Source organism: Palaemon carinicauda, unplaced genomic scaffold, assembly GCF_036898095.1.
Source record: "Palaemon carinicauda isolate YSFRI2023 unplaced genomic scaffold, ASM3689809v2 scaffold1637, whole genome shotgun sequence".
Taxonomy (NCBI): domain Eukaryota; kingdom Metazoa; phylum Arthropoda; class Malacostraca; order Decapoda; family Palaemonidae; genus Palaemon; species Palaemon carinicauda.
The window spans coordinates 1-16,670 of record NW_027169189.1 but is presented as its reverse complement, the minus strand read 5'-3'; the positions used below and the strand labels follow the sequence as shown (position 1 = coordinate 16,670).

The 16,670-nt window shown below is 48.1% G+C and overlaps 1 protein-coding gene across 1 annotated transcript; it reads left to right on the top strand.

Moving 5' to 3' along the window:
- Nucleotides 1-15,512: 15,512 nt before the first annotated feature.
- Nucleotides 15,513-16,290, top strand: LOC137635717 (tigger transposable element-derived protein 1-like; the record flags this gene model as incomplete). The annotated part of the gene is made up of 1 exon (XM_068368165.1): nt 15,513-16,290. A coding segment is annotated over exon 1 (778 nt), but the record flags the coding sequence as incomplete, so codon positions are not given.
- Nucleotides 16,291-16,670: the final 380 nt, after the last annotated feature.

Sequence of the window (16,670 nt, the reverse complement as noted above, 5' to 3'; positions counted from 1 at the left end):
CGAAGTGTGCCATGCAGGCAACTTCGTGGCTTGACATCTGGCTGGGGTCTTTGGGCATCCTGGTACGTTCTGAGGATTTGTCCAAAGAAAGTACCAGGAAGGCACTGGAGACATTCTTGCTCTCAGGCACTCGTACCATTGAGTTTCTGGCCCACCAAGTCTCGAGCTTGTGGGCCAACACGATTCTCAAACGACGGGACGCAGTGGCTGAGAGGTTTCACCAGAAGGTCCCCAGTTCCGACGTTAGCAGGCTCAGACACTCTTCCGTTCTCGGTAAGAGTCTGTTTCAGCCTAAGGACGTGGAGGAAGTCCAATCAGGACTCCCTCATCCACAAGGCCCTACCTCCAGCAGCCCAGCAGCCCCGTCCAGCTAAGGACACAAAGAAGACAACAGCAGCAAAGCCGAAGGTGTCTAAGCCCTTTCCTGCCAAGGGCAGAAGGGGCAAGAAGTCCTCCAGCGGAGGTAAAAATCCTAGAGGAAGCGGCCGAGGCCGTAAACGCTAGGATTGGCAGTCCCCCTACATGTCCACCAGTGGGGGGATGCCTACAAAGTTGCGTGACAAGGTGGCAGCAACTCTGGGCCGATACCTGGGCGATTTTCGTGATCGGTCAGGGTTATCGCGTCCCGTTCATTTCATCTCTACCTCCCCTGACAGCGAATCCAGTGTCATTGAGCTCCCTTACCATGGGATCGGTAAAGGGGCAGGCCCTCCGGGCAGAAGTCCAGACCATGTTGAAGAAGGACGCTCTCCAAGAGGTTGTTGACGGGTCCCCAGGCTTCTACAGTCGACTCTTTCTTGTAAAGAAGGCGTCTGGAGGGTGGAGACCTGTCTTCGACCTCTCAACACTGAAAGGGTTTGTCAAACAGACTCCGTTTAGCATGGAGACGGCAGATACGGTCAGGTTGCAGTGAGACCACAAGATTTCATTTGTACACTTGACCTGAAGGACGCGTACTTCCAGATCCCAGTCCATCCGTCTTCAAGGAAGTACTTAGGATTTTGCCTAGACAACAAGATCTACCAGTTCAAGGTGCTGTGCTTCGGTCTCTCCACAGCTCCTCAGGTGCTCACCAAGGTGTTCACCCTGATTTCATCATGGGCTCACAGGATCGGCATCCGTCTCCTCCGTTATCTGGACGACTGGCTGATCCTAGCAGACTCGAAGGCAACCCTTCTTCGCCACCGAGACAAGCTTCTCTAACTTTGCCAAGATCTAGGGATCATGGTAAACCTTGAGAAGTCCTCTCTGCAGCCCTCTCAGAGACTGGTATATCTAGGCATGGTCATAGACACCAATCTCCACAAAGCCTTCCCATCAGACAACAGGATAGCAAGGCTGAGGAAGGTCGCAAGACCTTTCCTCACACGAGAAGAACTTCCAGCCCAGACGTGGTTACGTCTCCTCGGCCATCTCTCCTCCCTGGCCCGTCTGGTTCCCAACAGTCGCTTCAGAATGAGATCTCTCCAGTGGCAATTTAAGTCCCGGTAGAATCAAGGACACGATTCCCCGGACACACTGATCCCTATGGGTCAGCCGGAACAGACAGACCTTCAGTGGTGGGTGGTAGACGAGAACCTACGAAAGGGAATGGATCTTCTCGTCCTCCCCCCAGACTTGATGTTGTTTTCAGATGCATTAAAGAAAGGGTGGGGGGCCCACGTTTTGAACCACAGCACCTCAGGCCTGTGGTCAGAATCAGAAAAGTACCTTCACATAAACCTGCTAGAAATGAAGGCCGTATTCCTGGCACTTCAGAAGTTCCATCAAGTCCTGGCGGGTCACTCTGTGGTGGTGATGAGCGACAACACCACAGTGGTGGCTTATATCAACAAGCAGGGAGGTACCTTTTCAGAACAGCTATCCCATCTTGCAGTGGAGATACTGAGATGGTCCGAAGTCCACTCGATCGCACTAGCGGCTCGCTTCATTCCGGGCAAAAGGAATGTGCTCGCCGACAGTCTGAGCAGAGCGACGCAGATAGTGAGTACCGAGTGGTCTTTGGATCCTCTAGTAGCCAACAAAGTCCTGACTTTGTGGGGTTCCCCGACTGTGGATCTGTTCACTACAGCGTTGAACTTCAAGCTCCCGCTGTACTGCTCCCCAGTCCCGGATCCCAGGGCTCTCTGGCAAGATGCCTTCCAACAACGGTGGGACAACGTCGATGTGTATGCCTTTCCCCCGTTCTGTCTGATGAGGAGGGTACTCAACAAGACCAGAATATCGGTTAATCTATCAATAACTCTCATAGCTCTGCTATGGCATCACGCAGAGTGGTTTGCGGACCTTCTGCAACTCCTTACGGAGCCTCCGAGAGAACTCCCTCCACGTCACGAGCCACTCAAACAACCACACTCCAACATCTTCCACGAAGCCGTAGCTTCGCTTCGGCTTCACGCCTGGAGACTATCCAGCATCTCCTCAGAGAGAGAGGATTTTCGCAACAAGTTGCGAACAGGATGTCTGGACACCTGCGAAAGTCATCTGCAGGGGTCTACCAGGCGAAGTGGAGAGTCTTCTGTGGTTGGTGTTGTGGAAGGGGTATCTGTCCCCTTGATGCCACTATTCCAGCAATAGCGGAGTTTCTTGTGTATTTGCGGGAAAAAATGCACCTTTCAGTCTCGGCGGTGAAAGGCTATCGCTCAGCCTTAAGCCTAGCTTTCAGGCTGAAAGGAATGGACATTTCCTCCTCGCTGGAACTTTCTCTTCTCATACGAAGCTATGAACTTACCTGCCCTTAGTCGGAAGTGAGACCTCCTCCATGGAACATGGTTCGAGTTCTCTGGTCTCTAAAGAGACCTCCCTACGAACCATTACGCCAGGCTTCAGATCGCCACCTTACTTGGAAGACGGTGTTCCTGATAGCTTTGGCTTCGGCCAAGCGAGTCAGCGAACTACATGGTCTCTCATACGACATCGCCCATTCAAGGGGATGGGGGGAGGTAACGTTCAGATTCGTCCCTGAGTTTGTTGCCAAGACTCATAATCCGGGAGTGCTGGACCTTCGGTTCGACTCTTTCCAGGTTTCGAGTCTCCGTTCTGTAACAGATGACCCAGACCATCTCCTACTTTGCCCAGTAAGGAGTCTGAGGTTATATCTTAAAAGAACAGCTGCAGTTCGTCCCCAGGTGCAAGCCTTGTTTGTGAGCACTGGGAAAATGAAGAGAAGGGTCACCAAGAATACCATCTCAGCCTGGATTCGCAAGGTAATACACCTAGCCTTGAATCCTGACTCTTCTCCGTCACGTCGCCCTAGAGCGCATGATGTCAGGGGCATAGCTACGTCCCTGGCCTTCAAGAAAAATTATTCAGTGACGCAGGTCCTGCAAGCTGGGGTGTGGAAGCGTCAGACCACCTTCACAGCCCACTACCTGCAAGACGTGACACACAGGAGGCTCGATACATTTTCTATCGGCCCTGTGGTGGCTGCACAACAGCTGGTCTAAACCTCAGGCTCCTTAATGGACAAGTAGCAGAAGGTTGAGGGCATTGTTACCCGGTTTTAGTCTGCGTGAATGAAAAGGTATATCTGGCCCTTATTCTTTTCTTCATCCTCTCCTCCCTTGGAGAAAGCAGCATCCTGGGTTCTCTGCACAGCTGACCTCAAACCACTTCAGGTAAACCATGCTTCCTTGTGTTCCTAGTATTAAGTGTAATACTGTCATGTCCTCATACCCTGACGAGGTGATATTGGGAGAGTCCTAGCCTAGATTTCCATCTGAAGAACTCCAGGTCAACTTCCTAGGAAGAGTCACTTTTTCACCTTTGCACACAACTTACGTAGGCCGCAGCAGTTTCACAGCATGCTAGCGAGGAGCAGAGACTCCTTATTGTCTGAGTACGCAAACACTCGAATATGGAGTTCCCGGGCAAAGCCAAAGCCAGTATGACAGCGACTTACCGCCCTTCCTAAGGGTTGAGTCACCCTATGTAAATAGCTTGGTTTGTATTTCAGTTACGGAACAAATGAGAAATTCGTAGATAATTTGTATTTTTCCTAACTATACAAACCTTAGCTATTTACACATATTTGCCCGCCAGCCCTGTCCCCCGGGATAAGTCCTACCTCTAAGCAAAGTGAAGCACTCACTAGTGTGTGTGAGGGGGGGGGGGGTTAGCAAGCTACCCCTCCCTACCCCCTGCTAACTAGCGGTGGGGTAGTAAACCCTCGTTAAAATTCTTATGGCTCGTCATTCAGCTATGCCGAAGTAATTACCCTATGTAAATAGCTAAGGTTTGTATAGTTAGGAAAAATACAAATTATCTACGAATTTGTCATTTTCCTGAACTCCTATCATTGTTAGGTTTTTATGTATCGCTTTAGACCTTCTCATAGGTCATCAAGAGGCAACCTTCACAGCTAAACCTTTCTTGACCAACTGTTCCTCGACCCTTTTTGTCCCGTGTCCAAACTTCCCTTTGCTCCGTAACTGGAATACAAACCACACTATTTAATAGGGGTATTACTTTCGGCGTAGCTGAAATGACGAGCCATTAACTTTTAAAGAGGGTTTACTACCCACACCGCTAGTTAGCGGGGGTAGGGGAGGGTAGCTTGCTACTCCCCCTCTCACACACCTGTGCTTGAGCTCACTTTGCTCTCAGCTCGGATGGGGGTCGGACGTGTCCGCTCTCATCCTCGCCGTCATTTGACAGCCATTTAATTGCTTTTGTCTTTTCTTTTTCTAGTTCTGTATATGTAAAGTTGGCCTCTGTGATCATGCGCACCTGCCCTGGGTTTCCCGACCGCCCCTGTGGAACATTCATGTCGGCGGTCGAGACTGATCCTCATGCCCTTTGCCCTTCTTGTAGGGGCCAACAGTGTGATAGCAACAACAGGTGTAGGGAGTGGTCTACCTCCCAGTGGGAGAGGTTTTCGCGACGACGGAAGAAGAAGTTCAAACGGGTTCTTTCTCCTTTGAAGGTTGCTTCGAAAGGAGAAAAACCCAAGGCCTTTTCTTCCGTTGCCCAAACCTCCTCTGAAGCTCCCACTCTGTCGGTCTCTTTCGAGAGACCGTCGAGTGGTAGCGTAGACTGATGTATTGTTTACCAACCTCGGGACTCGAGAGATGATGTTGCTTCCCGTAGCGAAGCAGCTCCACCTCTCCCCCCGGGGGAGGATATGTCACTAACCTCCTTTTTTCAGCTTTGGTCCTCCTTGGGGCTTACGGGTTCGCCCTCCAAGGAGGTTTTGCTTAACTACATCCAATTGGGTGCCGCTGTCAAGCAATCGTCGTCACCGTCAGAGGTTGATCCTCTGTCTCTTGTCGACGTTGTGGTGTGAGAGGTATCCAATGCGGTATCACCCATCACCTCTGCCGGCTGATTCTAAGCTGACGGCTTAGTTTCTCCCGTTCCTGTTCAACCTACGAGGGAGAAACTAAGTCCATTGTCAGTCTTTCCTGCTAGTGTTTCATTCCCTCGGGGGAGTTCACTTACAGAGGCTTCTCTTCGGAGGACTGCAGGAGGTCAGCTTGCTGATCCAACGGCCCCCAGAGGGCGCATTCGTCAGAAGGCTCGCCTTCCTCTTCGCCTTGAAGGCCTTTCTTCACCTGCGGTGAGGAGGCGCCTCTTTGGTTCAACATCTTCGATGCAGTCCACCGCAGAGGAGCCTCGAGACCAATCATCCATCACTGCTCCTGCACTGGTCCTGAACCTTTCTGCAGATGGTTCGCGATCTCCTTCGGTGGAAGGTCGTCCTTTTAAAGGACACGTCGACCTTCCATCCAACAGACCTGCCGTCACCATTTCTACATGGGTCTAACAAGGCTCCGCCAAAGCACGCTATTGTGAGCCAACCACATACGCGCCAACGAGACCTGACGAACACTCCTTAGTAGCTCGTCAGGCCCCATCACTAAACCCTAACACAGGGCATCAAGGGCGTGACGCCAACACGCGCATACACTCCAACAGGAGCATAGCTCCATCACACGCTATGTGCACCCTCATGAGCATATGCGCCCACGTTCTCCTGTGCACCAGGTCTTGCCTGCGCACCCTCCGCTTACGCGCCAATATTCTCCAGCTGCACACCAACTCTCACCTGCGCGCAAACCACCTGGGCGTCATCAACCTCCTGTGCAATGGCGCTCTCCCGCGTGCCATCAGTCTCCTGCCCGCTCGCATACGCGCCCAACATCCAACTCTCCTGCGCGCCATGCTGCGCATCATCATACGCACCAGGAAAAACCTGTGCGCCAACGATCTACTGAAAGTAGTACTTCTGGGAAGTCAGCAATGCTGGCTTCTCCCACGCGCCAACCAGTACCATTGCGCCAGCGCTCACCTGCGTGCCAGCCTTCTCCCGCGCCCATCCGCAAGGATATGCGTGCGCTCCCTGCGCACGCTCGCCCATCCTCTCCAAAGGAGGCATGCCAACATTCTCTCACGCTCCCGCGCACCCCACATGATTCAGCTGCGCGCTAGGGATCTTTCTCCTGCGCTCGCTCTACGGCTGGTATAGATATGCGCGCGAACTTTCCCGTGCGCCCTCGCACTCAACGTGATAAGCCTGCGCGCCCGTGCACGCGAATACTCTCCTGCAGGCGCTCGCCAACAGTCTCCCGCACGCGAGCCGGCGCGCCAACAGTCTCCAACACTCTCCAACACTCGTGACCGCGTGCCAACAGTCTCCCGGGCGCGAGCCCCGATATTTTCCCTCGCGCAAGCCCCGATATTCTTCCTCGCGCGAGTGCCATTATTCTCCCTCGCGCGAGTGCCATTATTCTCCCTCGCGCGAGCGTCAATATCCTCCCGCATGCGAGACCACTGAACTATGCATGGCAAGGTCGCCATCGCCTCATTCCCCTCCCCGCAAGTGCATACCACCGCGCATTGTGGGAGAAGGGAAATATCCAGAGGGATCCAGGATCCCAAAGCCACCACAGGCGAACCCACCAATGATGGGGACTCCTCCCAGGGATCCTTCAATCCCTGTCCCTTCGAGGGGTATGTCTGACAGTGCGTCTGTCAGCCAACAGCTCTGGTTCGGTGCACTGATCAGAGCCGTAACGCAGGCTTTCAAGCCTGTCTTCTCTAAATTGGGACACAGAACCATGGCTTCTTCTACCTCTTTGAAGAGAAAAAGAGGAGTTCCAGACACGGTCACTTCCCCAAGGGCAAAACTAACTCCATGCAGACCTTCGAGGCAGGTTCCTTCTTTTGCTTAGACTGCCTCTCCTTCCCTTTCGGAAGAAGATTTCCTGTCCCCAAGGGAGTCACGCGAAGAGAGACTTTCCCCCATCGCACCAATGGGGGAAACCTCTCCTCATGCCGAGGGGTCTTCTCAGTCGGGGATTGAAAGGAACATGCCACCCTCGTCAATGCTGGAGTCCTACATCCTTCCCAGGAAGGAATCTAAGGACTCCAAAACATTGCCAATGTCCTCTACTAGGACTAGGATGGAGCCAGCTAACCACTCAGGGATTTTCCGCGACTCTCCCCAAGAAGAGCCTCTGGGGATAGAAGGAGACTTTGCTGCAAGTCCTACACCAGGAGGAGACCAACAGGAGTCAGAACATGGGGTTTGGCCAGTTCTGACTCTAATGAGGGCTCTCAACGGGTTTTCCGACCCAGAGATCCCTCCTCGAGAGGGAAAGGACACGGTCTTGGACCGTGTCTTTGGTACCAGTACAACACTGCCCTGGTCTCAAGGGGTTAAGAGTACCAGGGACAAGATCTCACAACAGCTCTCCGGGATGTCCTCCTCCAACCGTTCCGGTGCCACCAACAAGCTCCTCCAACTTCCTCGCATACAGCAGAGGAGGTACTTCAACATCCTTGAGGAGCCTTGTTTAGCTCTTCCTCTTCACCACTCTCTGGAAGAGCTAACTAGGGGAGTCCCTCTTGAGAGACTCTCCAACCGGCAGGTCTCATTTTCGGCTGCCGAGATCCTCAACCAGGAGAAAGTTGCGAAGTGTGCTATGCAAGACACTTTGTGCCTCAATATCTGGTTGGGGACCTTAGGTATCCTGATACGTTCTGAGGACTTCTCCAAAGAACATACCAGGAAAGCTATGGAAGCCTTCCTTCTCTCAGGTACTCGCACGATCGAGTTTCTGGCCCACCAAGTCTCGAACTTGTGGGCAAATACCATCCTGAAATGTTGGGATGCAGTAGCTGAGAGATTCCATGAGAAGGTCCCTAGCGCCGAGATCAATTGGCTCAGACATTCCTCCCTAGAGGGATCCATCTTGTTCGAGCCTAAGGATGTGGAACATGCCGCTGAGAGGTGGAGGAAGTCTCATCAAGACTCTTTCCTTCATAGGGCTTTAACCCTTTTACCCCCAAAGGACGTACTGGTATGTTTCACAAAAGCCATCCCTTTACCCCCATGGACGTACCGGTACGTCCTTGCAAAAAAATGCTATAAAAAATTTTTTTTCAATATTTTTGATAATTTTTTGAGAAAATTCAGGAATTTTCCAAGAGAGTGAGACCAACCTGACCTCTCTATGACAAAAATTAAGGCTGTTAGAGCAATTTAAAAAAAAATATACTGCAAAATGTGCTGGGAAATAAATAACCCCTTGGGGGTTAAGGGTTTGAAATTTCCAAATAGCCAAGTCCTATAAGCCTTCAGCACCACAGCAGTCCCGTCCATTCAAGACCACTAAGACAACAACAGCAGCGAAGACCTTGGTGTCTAAGCCCTTTTCTGTCAAAGAAAGGAAAGGCAAAAAGTCCCCCAGGGGAGGCAAGAATCGTAGAGGGAGCAGGCGAGGCCGCAAACGCTAGGATAGGCAGTCCCCCTGCATGTCCACCAGTAGGGCTTTCCCTACAAAGTTGCTCAAACAGGTGGAAGTAACAAGGGGCCGATTCCTGGACAATCTCCGTGATCAGTCTAGATTACAGTGGAACCTCTACATCCTAACGTATCTACATCCGAATTTTCCAACATCCGAAGTAAAATTTGAGCAAATTTTTGACTAAACACCCGAATTTTATTTCGACACACGAAGTAAACATTACGCCATTGAGCGTCGAGTGCTCAGTTCTCTGTTCTTGTTTGTATCGTGTGGTTGTCCTCTGTTTGGTCTGTTATTAACAGTGCTTATTTTCTTCCTTTTCTCACATTTCCTTTTTGATTTTACCTATAATCATGGTGCCTAAGAAGCTAAGTTTCAGTACAGGAAGAAGGCAATTCTTTCATTAGAATTGAAGCAAGAAATTATAGAAAAACATGAGAGCAGTGTGCATGTGCGTGATACTGTATGGCTAAACAATATGGCCGGAATAGGCTTATGATCTCGAGGATCATCAAGCTGAAGGCAGCCATTAAAGCAAATAACCATCGAAGGGGATCACCATTATTACAAGACATCGTAGCAATACCCTGGAAGAGATAGAACGCCTTTTGTTGATAGGGATAAAGGACAAAGAGATTGTTGGCAACGATCATTTGTGAGAAGGGCCAGCGTGATGAACAGAAAGAAAGAAAAAAGTGAAGCAAAGAAAACCAAGATAGCATTAACAAGCTCTTTTAAATAACACTTCTCTCTTTTTCTGTTTCTCTCTAAACATAGCATTAACATGTTCTTTAAATAAAATCTCTCTCTCTCTCTCTCTCTCTCTCTCTCTCTCTCTCTCTCTCTCTCTCTCTCTCTCGTTCTTCTTCGCTGTTACAGTGTTAGATACGTCTACGTCTATTTTTTTTTTTCCGAGAGAGAGAGAGAGAGAGAGAGAGAGAGAGAGAGATTAAACAAAACTGTGTTTAGTGTACATATGATTTTTAACAGCATCAACGAGTTGAAAAACAATTAAATGAAACTAAGAAAGTAATAACAGCTAATCTGAATTCCTTTATTAACTAAAACAAATATTGATACAAACACACTCGTGTGCGTATGCACAAACACACACACAGGTGCAAGAATTGCTACGCAATAAAAGAGACGGTCGGGGAGGAGGTAGAGATGGTGACTGCGATAACATACCGTAACTCGTCACTGAAAGTAATGAAAATAAAAAATCAAAAGAAAAAAATGTTAAAAATATGAAATATAAAAATTTAAAAAATAAATAAATAAGCTAAGTTATATTAAAATTTCCGTAGTGTAAGTTACGGTATGTTATCGCAGTCACCATCTCTACCTCCTCGCCGATCGTGTCTCCTCGTGCGTGTGTGTGTGTTTGCGCATACGCACACGAGTGTGTTTGTATCAATATTTGTTTTAGTTAATAAAGGAATTCAGATTCGCTGATATTGTTTTTTTAGTTACATTTAACTGTCTTTCAACTCGTTAACGCTGTTAAAAATCATATGTACACAACACATTTTTGTTTAATCTGTCATTTTTGTTTAATCTCTCTCTCTCTCTCTCTCTCTCTCTCTCTCTCTCTCTCTCTCTCTCTCTCTCTCTCAGAAAAAAAATTAATAGACGTCTCTAACACTAACAGGGAAGAAGAACAAGAGAGAGAGAGAGAGAGAGAGAGAGTATTTATTTAAAGAACATGTTAACACCATGTCTACCTTCTCGCTGATCGTCCGTCTCTTCCTGGCGTAGCAAATCCTACACCTGCGTTGGCCTGTCTCTAAGGTAAAGTGGCAATAAAACACATTTTTTATTCATTATTTCTTTATAATTATCTTTTTTATATGCTTCTTTCATATTATGCAGTTATGTTATTGTTATGTGTAATTATGTGTAGCCATTTATTAAGGATTTATTATGGGTTTTTAGGCTGAGGAACGAATTAAATGAATTACCATGTATTCTTATGGGAAAATTCGTTTCTACATCCGAACATTTTCTACATCCGAAGTAGGTTGTGGAACGAATTAAATTCGTATGTAGAGGTACCACTGTATTGTGTCCCGTTCATAACATCTCTACCTCCCCTGACGACGAATCCAGTGCCATTGAACTCCCTTGCCATGGGATCGGCAAGGGGGCAAGCCCTTCGGGCAGAAGTCCAGACCCTGTTGAAGAAGGGCGCTCTCCAAGAGGTCCTCGACGGATCTCCAGGCTTCTTCAGTCGACTCTCTCTTGTAAAGAAGGCGTCTGGAGGCTGGAGACCAGTCATCGATCTCTCAGCTCTGAACAAGTTTGTTAAACAAACTCCGTTCAGCATGGAGACGGCGGACACGGTCAGACTAGCAGTAAGACCGCAAGACTTCATGTGCACACTGGACCTAAAGGACGCGTACTTCCAGATCCCAGTCCATCCGTCTTCAAGGAAGTACCTAAGATTCAGCCTGGACAACAGAAAGTACCAGTTCAAGGTGCTGTGCTTCAGTCTCTCCACAGCACCACAAGTCTTCACCAGAGTGTTCACCCTATTATAATCTTGGGCACACAGGATTGGCATCCGTCTCCTCCGTTATCTGGACGACTGGCTAATCCTAGCAGACTCGGTGTCAACCCTTCTTCAACACCTGGACAAACTTCTGAGACTTTGCCAAGATCTGGGGATCATGGTAAATTTCGAGAAGTCTTCTCTGCTTCCCACTCAAAGACTGGTATACCTAGGCATGATTATAGACTCCACTCTCCACAAAGCCTTCCTATCAGACGACAGGATAGCAAGGCTGAGAATGGTCGCAAGACCTTTTCTCAGACGAGAAGAACTTCCAGCCCAATCGTGGTTACGTCTCCTCGGTCACCTTTTGTTGCTGGCCCGTCTAGTTCCCAATGGTCGCCTCAGGATGAGATCCCTCCAGTTGCGACTCAAGTCCCTGTGGAATCAAGCGTACGACTCCCCGGACATCCAGATCCCCATGAGACCTGCGGAACTGACGGATCTCCAGTGGTGGGTGGCAGACAAGAACCTACGAAAAGGAGTGGATCTTCTCATCCTCCCCTTGGATTTGATGCTGTTTTCGGATGCTTCAAAAAAAAGGGGGGGGGGCACATGCTGCACCACAGGACCTCAGGCCTCTGGTCAGAGTCAGAAAAGTACCTCCACATAAATCTCCTAGAGATGAAGGCTGTCTTTTTGGCCTCAACAGTTCCAACAGTACCTGGCAAGTCACTGTGTGGTGGTTATGAGCGACAACACCACAGTAGTGGCCTATATCAACAAACAAGGGGGTACTTTTTCGCAGCAACTATCCCATCTAGCAGTAGAGATACTGAGATGGGCCGAAATCCACTCGATACCACTATCGGCACGCTTCATTCCAGGCAAAAGGAATGTGCTCGCCGACAACCTGAGCAGAGCATCTCAGATAGTGAGTACTGAGTGGTCTTTGGATCATCTAGTAGCCAACAAAGTCCTGACTTTGTAGGGTTCTCCGACTGTGGACCTCTTCGCAACGGCCCTGAACTTCAGGCTCCCGCTGTACTGTTCCCCAGTCCCAGACCCCAAGGCTCTCTGGCAAGATGCTTTCCAACAACGGTGGGACAACATCGACGTTTACGCCTTTACCCCATTCTGTGTGATGAGGAGGGTACTCAACAAGACCAGAACATCGGTCAATCTTTCAATGACCCTCATAGCTCCGCTATGGCATCACGCAGAATGGTTCCCGGACCTTCTGCAACCCCTAACGGAGCCACCAAGAGAACTCCCTCCATGACACAATCTACTCAAACAACCACATGTCAACATCTTCCACAAAGTTGTAGGTTCACTACGGCTTCACGCCTGGAGACTATCTAGCATCTCCTCAAGGAGAGAGGATTTTTGCTACAAGTTGGGATCAGGATGTCTGGACACCTGCGAAAGTCTTCAGCAGCAGTCTACCAGGCAAAGTGGAAAGTCTTCTGTGGTTGGTGTCGTGGAAGGGGTATGCCACTATTCCAACTATAGCGGAGTTCCTCGTGTATTTGCGTGAAAAAATACGCCTTTCAGTCTCTGCAGTGAAAGGCTATTGCTCAGCCTTAACTCTCGCCTTCAGGCTGAAAGGAATGGACATATCCTCATCGCTAGAACTTTCTCCACTCATACGTAGTTATGAACTTACCTGCCCTCAGTCGGAAGTGAGACCTCCCACATGGAATGTGGTTTGAGTTCTCAGGTCTCTTAAAAGACCTCCCTATGAACCATTACGCTAGGCATTAGATCGCCACCTAACCTGGAAGACGGTACTCCGGCTAGCTTTGGCCTCGGCCAAGCGAGTCAGCGATTATTCATGGTCTCTCGTATGACATTGCCCATTCAAGGGGATGGGGTGAGGTAACGTTCAGCTTCGTCCCTGAGTTTATTGCTAAGACTCAGAATCCACGAGTAGCAGATCCTCGATTTGACTCCTTCCGGATTTCTAGTCTCCATACTGTGACAGATGACTCAGACCATTTCTTACTATGCCCAGTAAGGAGCTTGAGGCTGTACCTCAAAAGAACAGCCGCAAGCCGTCCTCGTGTGCCAGCACTATTCGTCAGCACAGGAAGGACTAAGGGGAGGGTCACCAAGAACACCATCTCTGCATGGATTCGCAGGGTCATTGAACTGGCACTGAATCCAGACCCTCCTCTGTCACGTCGCCTGGGAGCACATGATGTCAGGGGCATAGCTACGTCCCTGGCCTTCAAAAGAAATTTTTCAGTGTCCCAGGTTCTTCAAGCTGGGGTGTGGAAACGTTAAACAACGTTCACATCCCACTACTTGCAAGACCTGACCCACAAGAGACTCGATACATTCTCTATCGGTCCTGTAGTGGCTGCACAACATCTGGTTTAATACCTCAAGCTCCTTATTGGACAAGTAGCGGAAGGTTGAGGGCATTGTTACCTGGTTTTAGTCTGCATGAATGAAAAGGTTTGACTGGCCCTTATTCTTTTCTTTATCATCTCCTCTCTAGGGGAAAGCCGCATCCTGGGTTCTCTGCATAGCTGACCTCAAACCACTGCAGATAAACCATGCTCCCTTGTGTTCCTAGTATTAAGATTAATACTGTTTTGTCCCCATACCCTGACGAGGTGGTATTGGGAAAGTCCTAGTTAACAAGTTTCCATCTAAAGAACTTCAGAACAACTCTCTAGGACGAGTCACACTTCTTCATACCTTCACATACAGCTTGTGTAGGCGGCAGACCTTGCGTAGCAAGGTTCTAGCGAGGTGCAGGGACTCCTTATTTCTTGGGTGCTTGCACACTCAAATAAGGAGTCTGCGGGCAAAGCCAAAAGCCAGACTGGCTGGGATGTCCACCCTTCTTAATGGGTGAGTCATCCTTATTAAATAGCATGGTTTGTATTCCAGTTATGGAACAAATGACAAATTCGTAGATGATTTGTATTTTTCCTAACGATACAGACCTTAGCTATTTAACCAAACTTGCCCGGCAGCCCTATCCCCCTTGAAGTCCTACCTCCAAGCAAAGTGAGCTCAAGCACAGGTGTGTGTGAGGGGGTTAGCAAGCTACCCTCCCCTACCCCCGCTAACTAGCGGTGTGGGTAGTAAACCCTCGTTAAAAATTAATGGCTCGCCATTTCAGGTACGCCGAAAGTATTACCCCTATTAAATAGCTAAGGTTTGTATAGTTAGGAAAATTACAAATTATCCATGAATTTGTCATGTTTTAGAGAACCATTTGGGATTATTACCTCTGCCAAAGAAGTTATTTTGTACTCCTTTGTTTTGGGTCATTAGTGCAGAAGTTCTGTAAGGCACAAAAATTCAACCAAATGTTTTCATAATGATTGACAACAATTGATTATGGTTTTGAAAGAGGTTAGAATGTAATATTCTCGTTATTAAGAGAAGTAGGGGCGTTGTGTGAAACCTTACAACATCAGAGGCGTTGCCGCCTCTTTATCTTTCAAAACGTACTTCTCTGGTCACAGGTTCTTTGAGTAGGGGTCTGGAAATGACAGACCACTTTCACTACCCATTGCCTGCATGACTCGCAGGCAATGGTGCCAGTACGGTACAGTAAAGAAAATTTTGTACCTGATTTCATACCTTTGCCATTACAATTCCTCCTCTAGTTCAATAATCATTATTATTATTATTACTAGCTAAGCTGCAACCCTAGTTGGAAAAGCAAGATGCTATAAGCCCAAGGTCTCCAACAGGAAAAAATAGCCCACTGAGGAAAGGAAATAAGGACATATATAAACGATATAAGAAGTAATGAACAGTTGAGATAAGATATTTTAAAAACATTAATATTAAAACATATTTCATATATAAACTATAAAAGGACTTATGTCAGTCTGTTCAACACAAAAACATTTGCTACTACAGTGGAACCTCTACATACGATTGCCTTTACATACGATTGTTCCAACATCCGACGTAAAATTTGATCGAATTCTCGTCTCAACACCCGATGTTATGCTCCAACATCCGACGTAGACCATACAAGGTCGTAGTTTCTTGTTTACTCCGGGATTCATTCAGATGTACGGTACGGAGAGGCTTCAAGTTCGGACACCAAGGCTGCTAACGATTTTGTTAAGAGGTTCGAAAAGATCGTTGAGGATGAAGGCTACGTAGAGCATCAAGTTTTTAATTGATGAAACCGGTCTATTTTGGAAAAAGATGCCTAGTCGAACATACATCACCTCCGAAGAGAAGAAAATGCCTGGATTTAAGCCTATGGAGGATCGGTTGATTCTTGCCATATGTGCGGGGACTGCAAAATAAAGCCATTATTGGTTTATCATTCTGAAAACCCTAGGGCATTTAAGGTATATAGAGTCAATAAGGACATTCTGCATGTCTTCTGGCGTGCTAATTCTAAGGCTTGGGTTACTAGGCACTTCTTTGTTGAATGGGTAAACCAAGTTTTTGGCCCTGCTGTCAAGAAGTACCTTCAGGAGAGGAATTTGCCTTTAAAGTGCTTGCTTTGCTTGGATAATGTTTCCGCTCACTCCCCAGGACTTGAAGATGATATCATCGACCAGTTCAAGTTCATCAGAGTGCTGTATCTTCCACCGAATACCACCCTTATCCGCCAGCCCATGGACCAGCAAGTCATCTCTAATTTTAAGAAGCTCTACACCAAGCACTTGTTTAAGCAGTGTTTTAATGTCACGCAAAGCACCAACTTAACTTCGCGTGAATTTTGGAGGAGCCATTTTAATATCGTGCACTGCCTAAAGATCATGGATCAGGCTTGGGAGGGAGTAACTCGACGGACACTGAATTCAGCTTGGAAGAAGCTTTGGCTTGATGCTGTTTCGCCCAGAGATTTTGAAGGTTTTGGCTCTGAGCCTGAACCTGTGCTTGCCGTAGAGGAAGACGTAGAAGAGATTGTATCCCTTGGCAAGTCCATGGGTCTGGAGGTGGATGAAGATGACATCACCAAACTTGTCGAGGAGCACCATGAAGAGCTCATCACTGAGGAACTCCTCGAGGAGCTGCATGCCATGCAGAATGATGAGTTCCAAGCGCAGTTGAGTGAGTCGGAGCACATCTTAAGTTCGGCTGAAATAAAAGAGATGTTAGCACATCATTGTACCAGCCGTGTGTCACACGATAGTACATAGTAACGACGTTTCTTTTTTTTGTATATATTATGCTTTGTATCTTCACTCTCCCCTCGCACTGACAGGGACCTAAATAAACTTGTCTGTTTTTCTCACCATTAACTGTTAACAGAATTGGTTGTCGGTTGAACATGAAATTGCCTGTTATGCTTTTATGTCCTTTTTGCTGGACTTTATGTATATATAAACTGATGTTCTGTAATAAAGTTACTCAGTTGCTTTCATCCTGCCTCCTTAGTCACAGCCTCTCTCGGCCCATCACATTGGTGGTCACTCCGGTAGTTTGGAGGT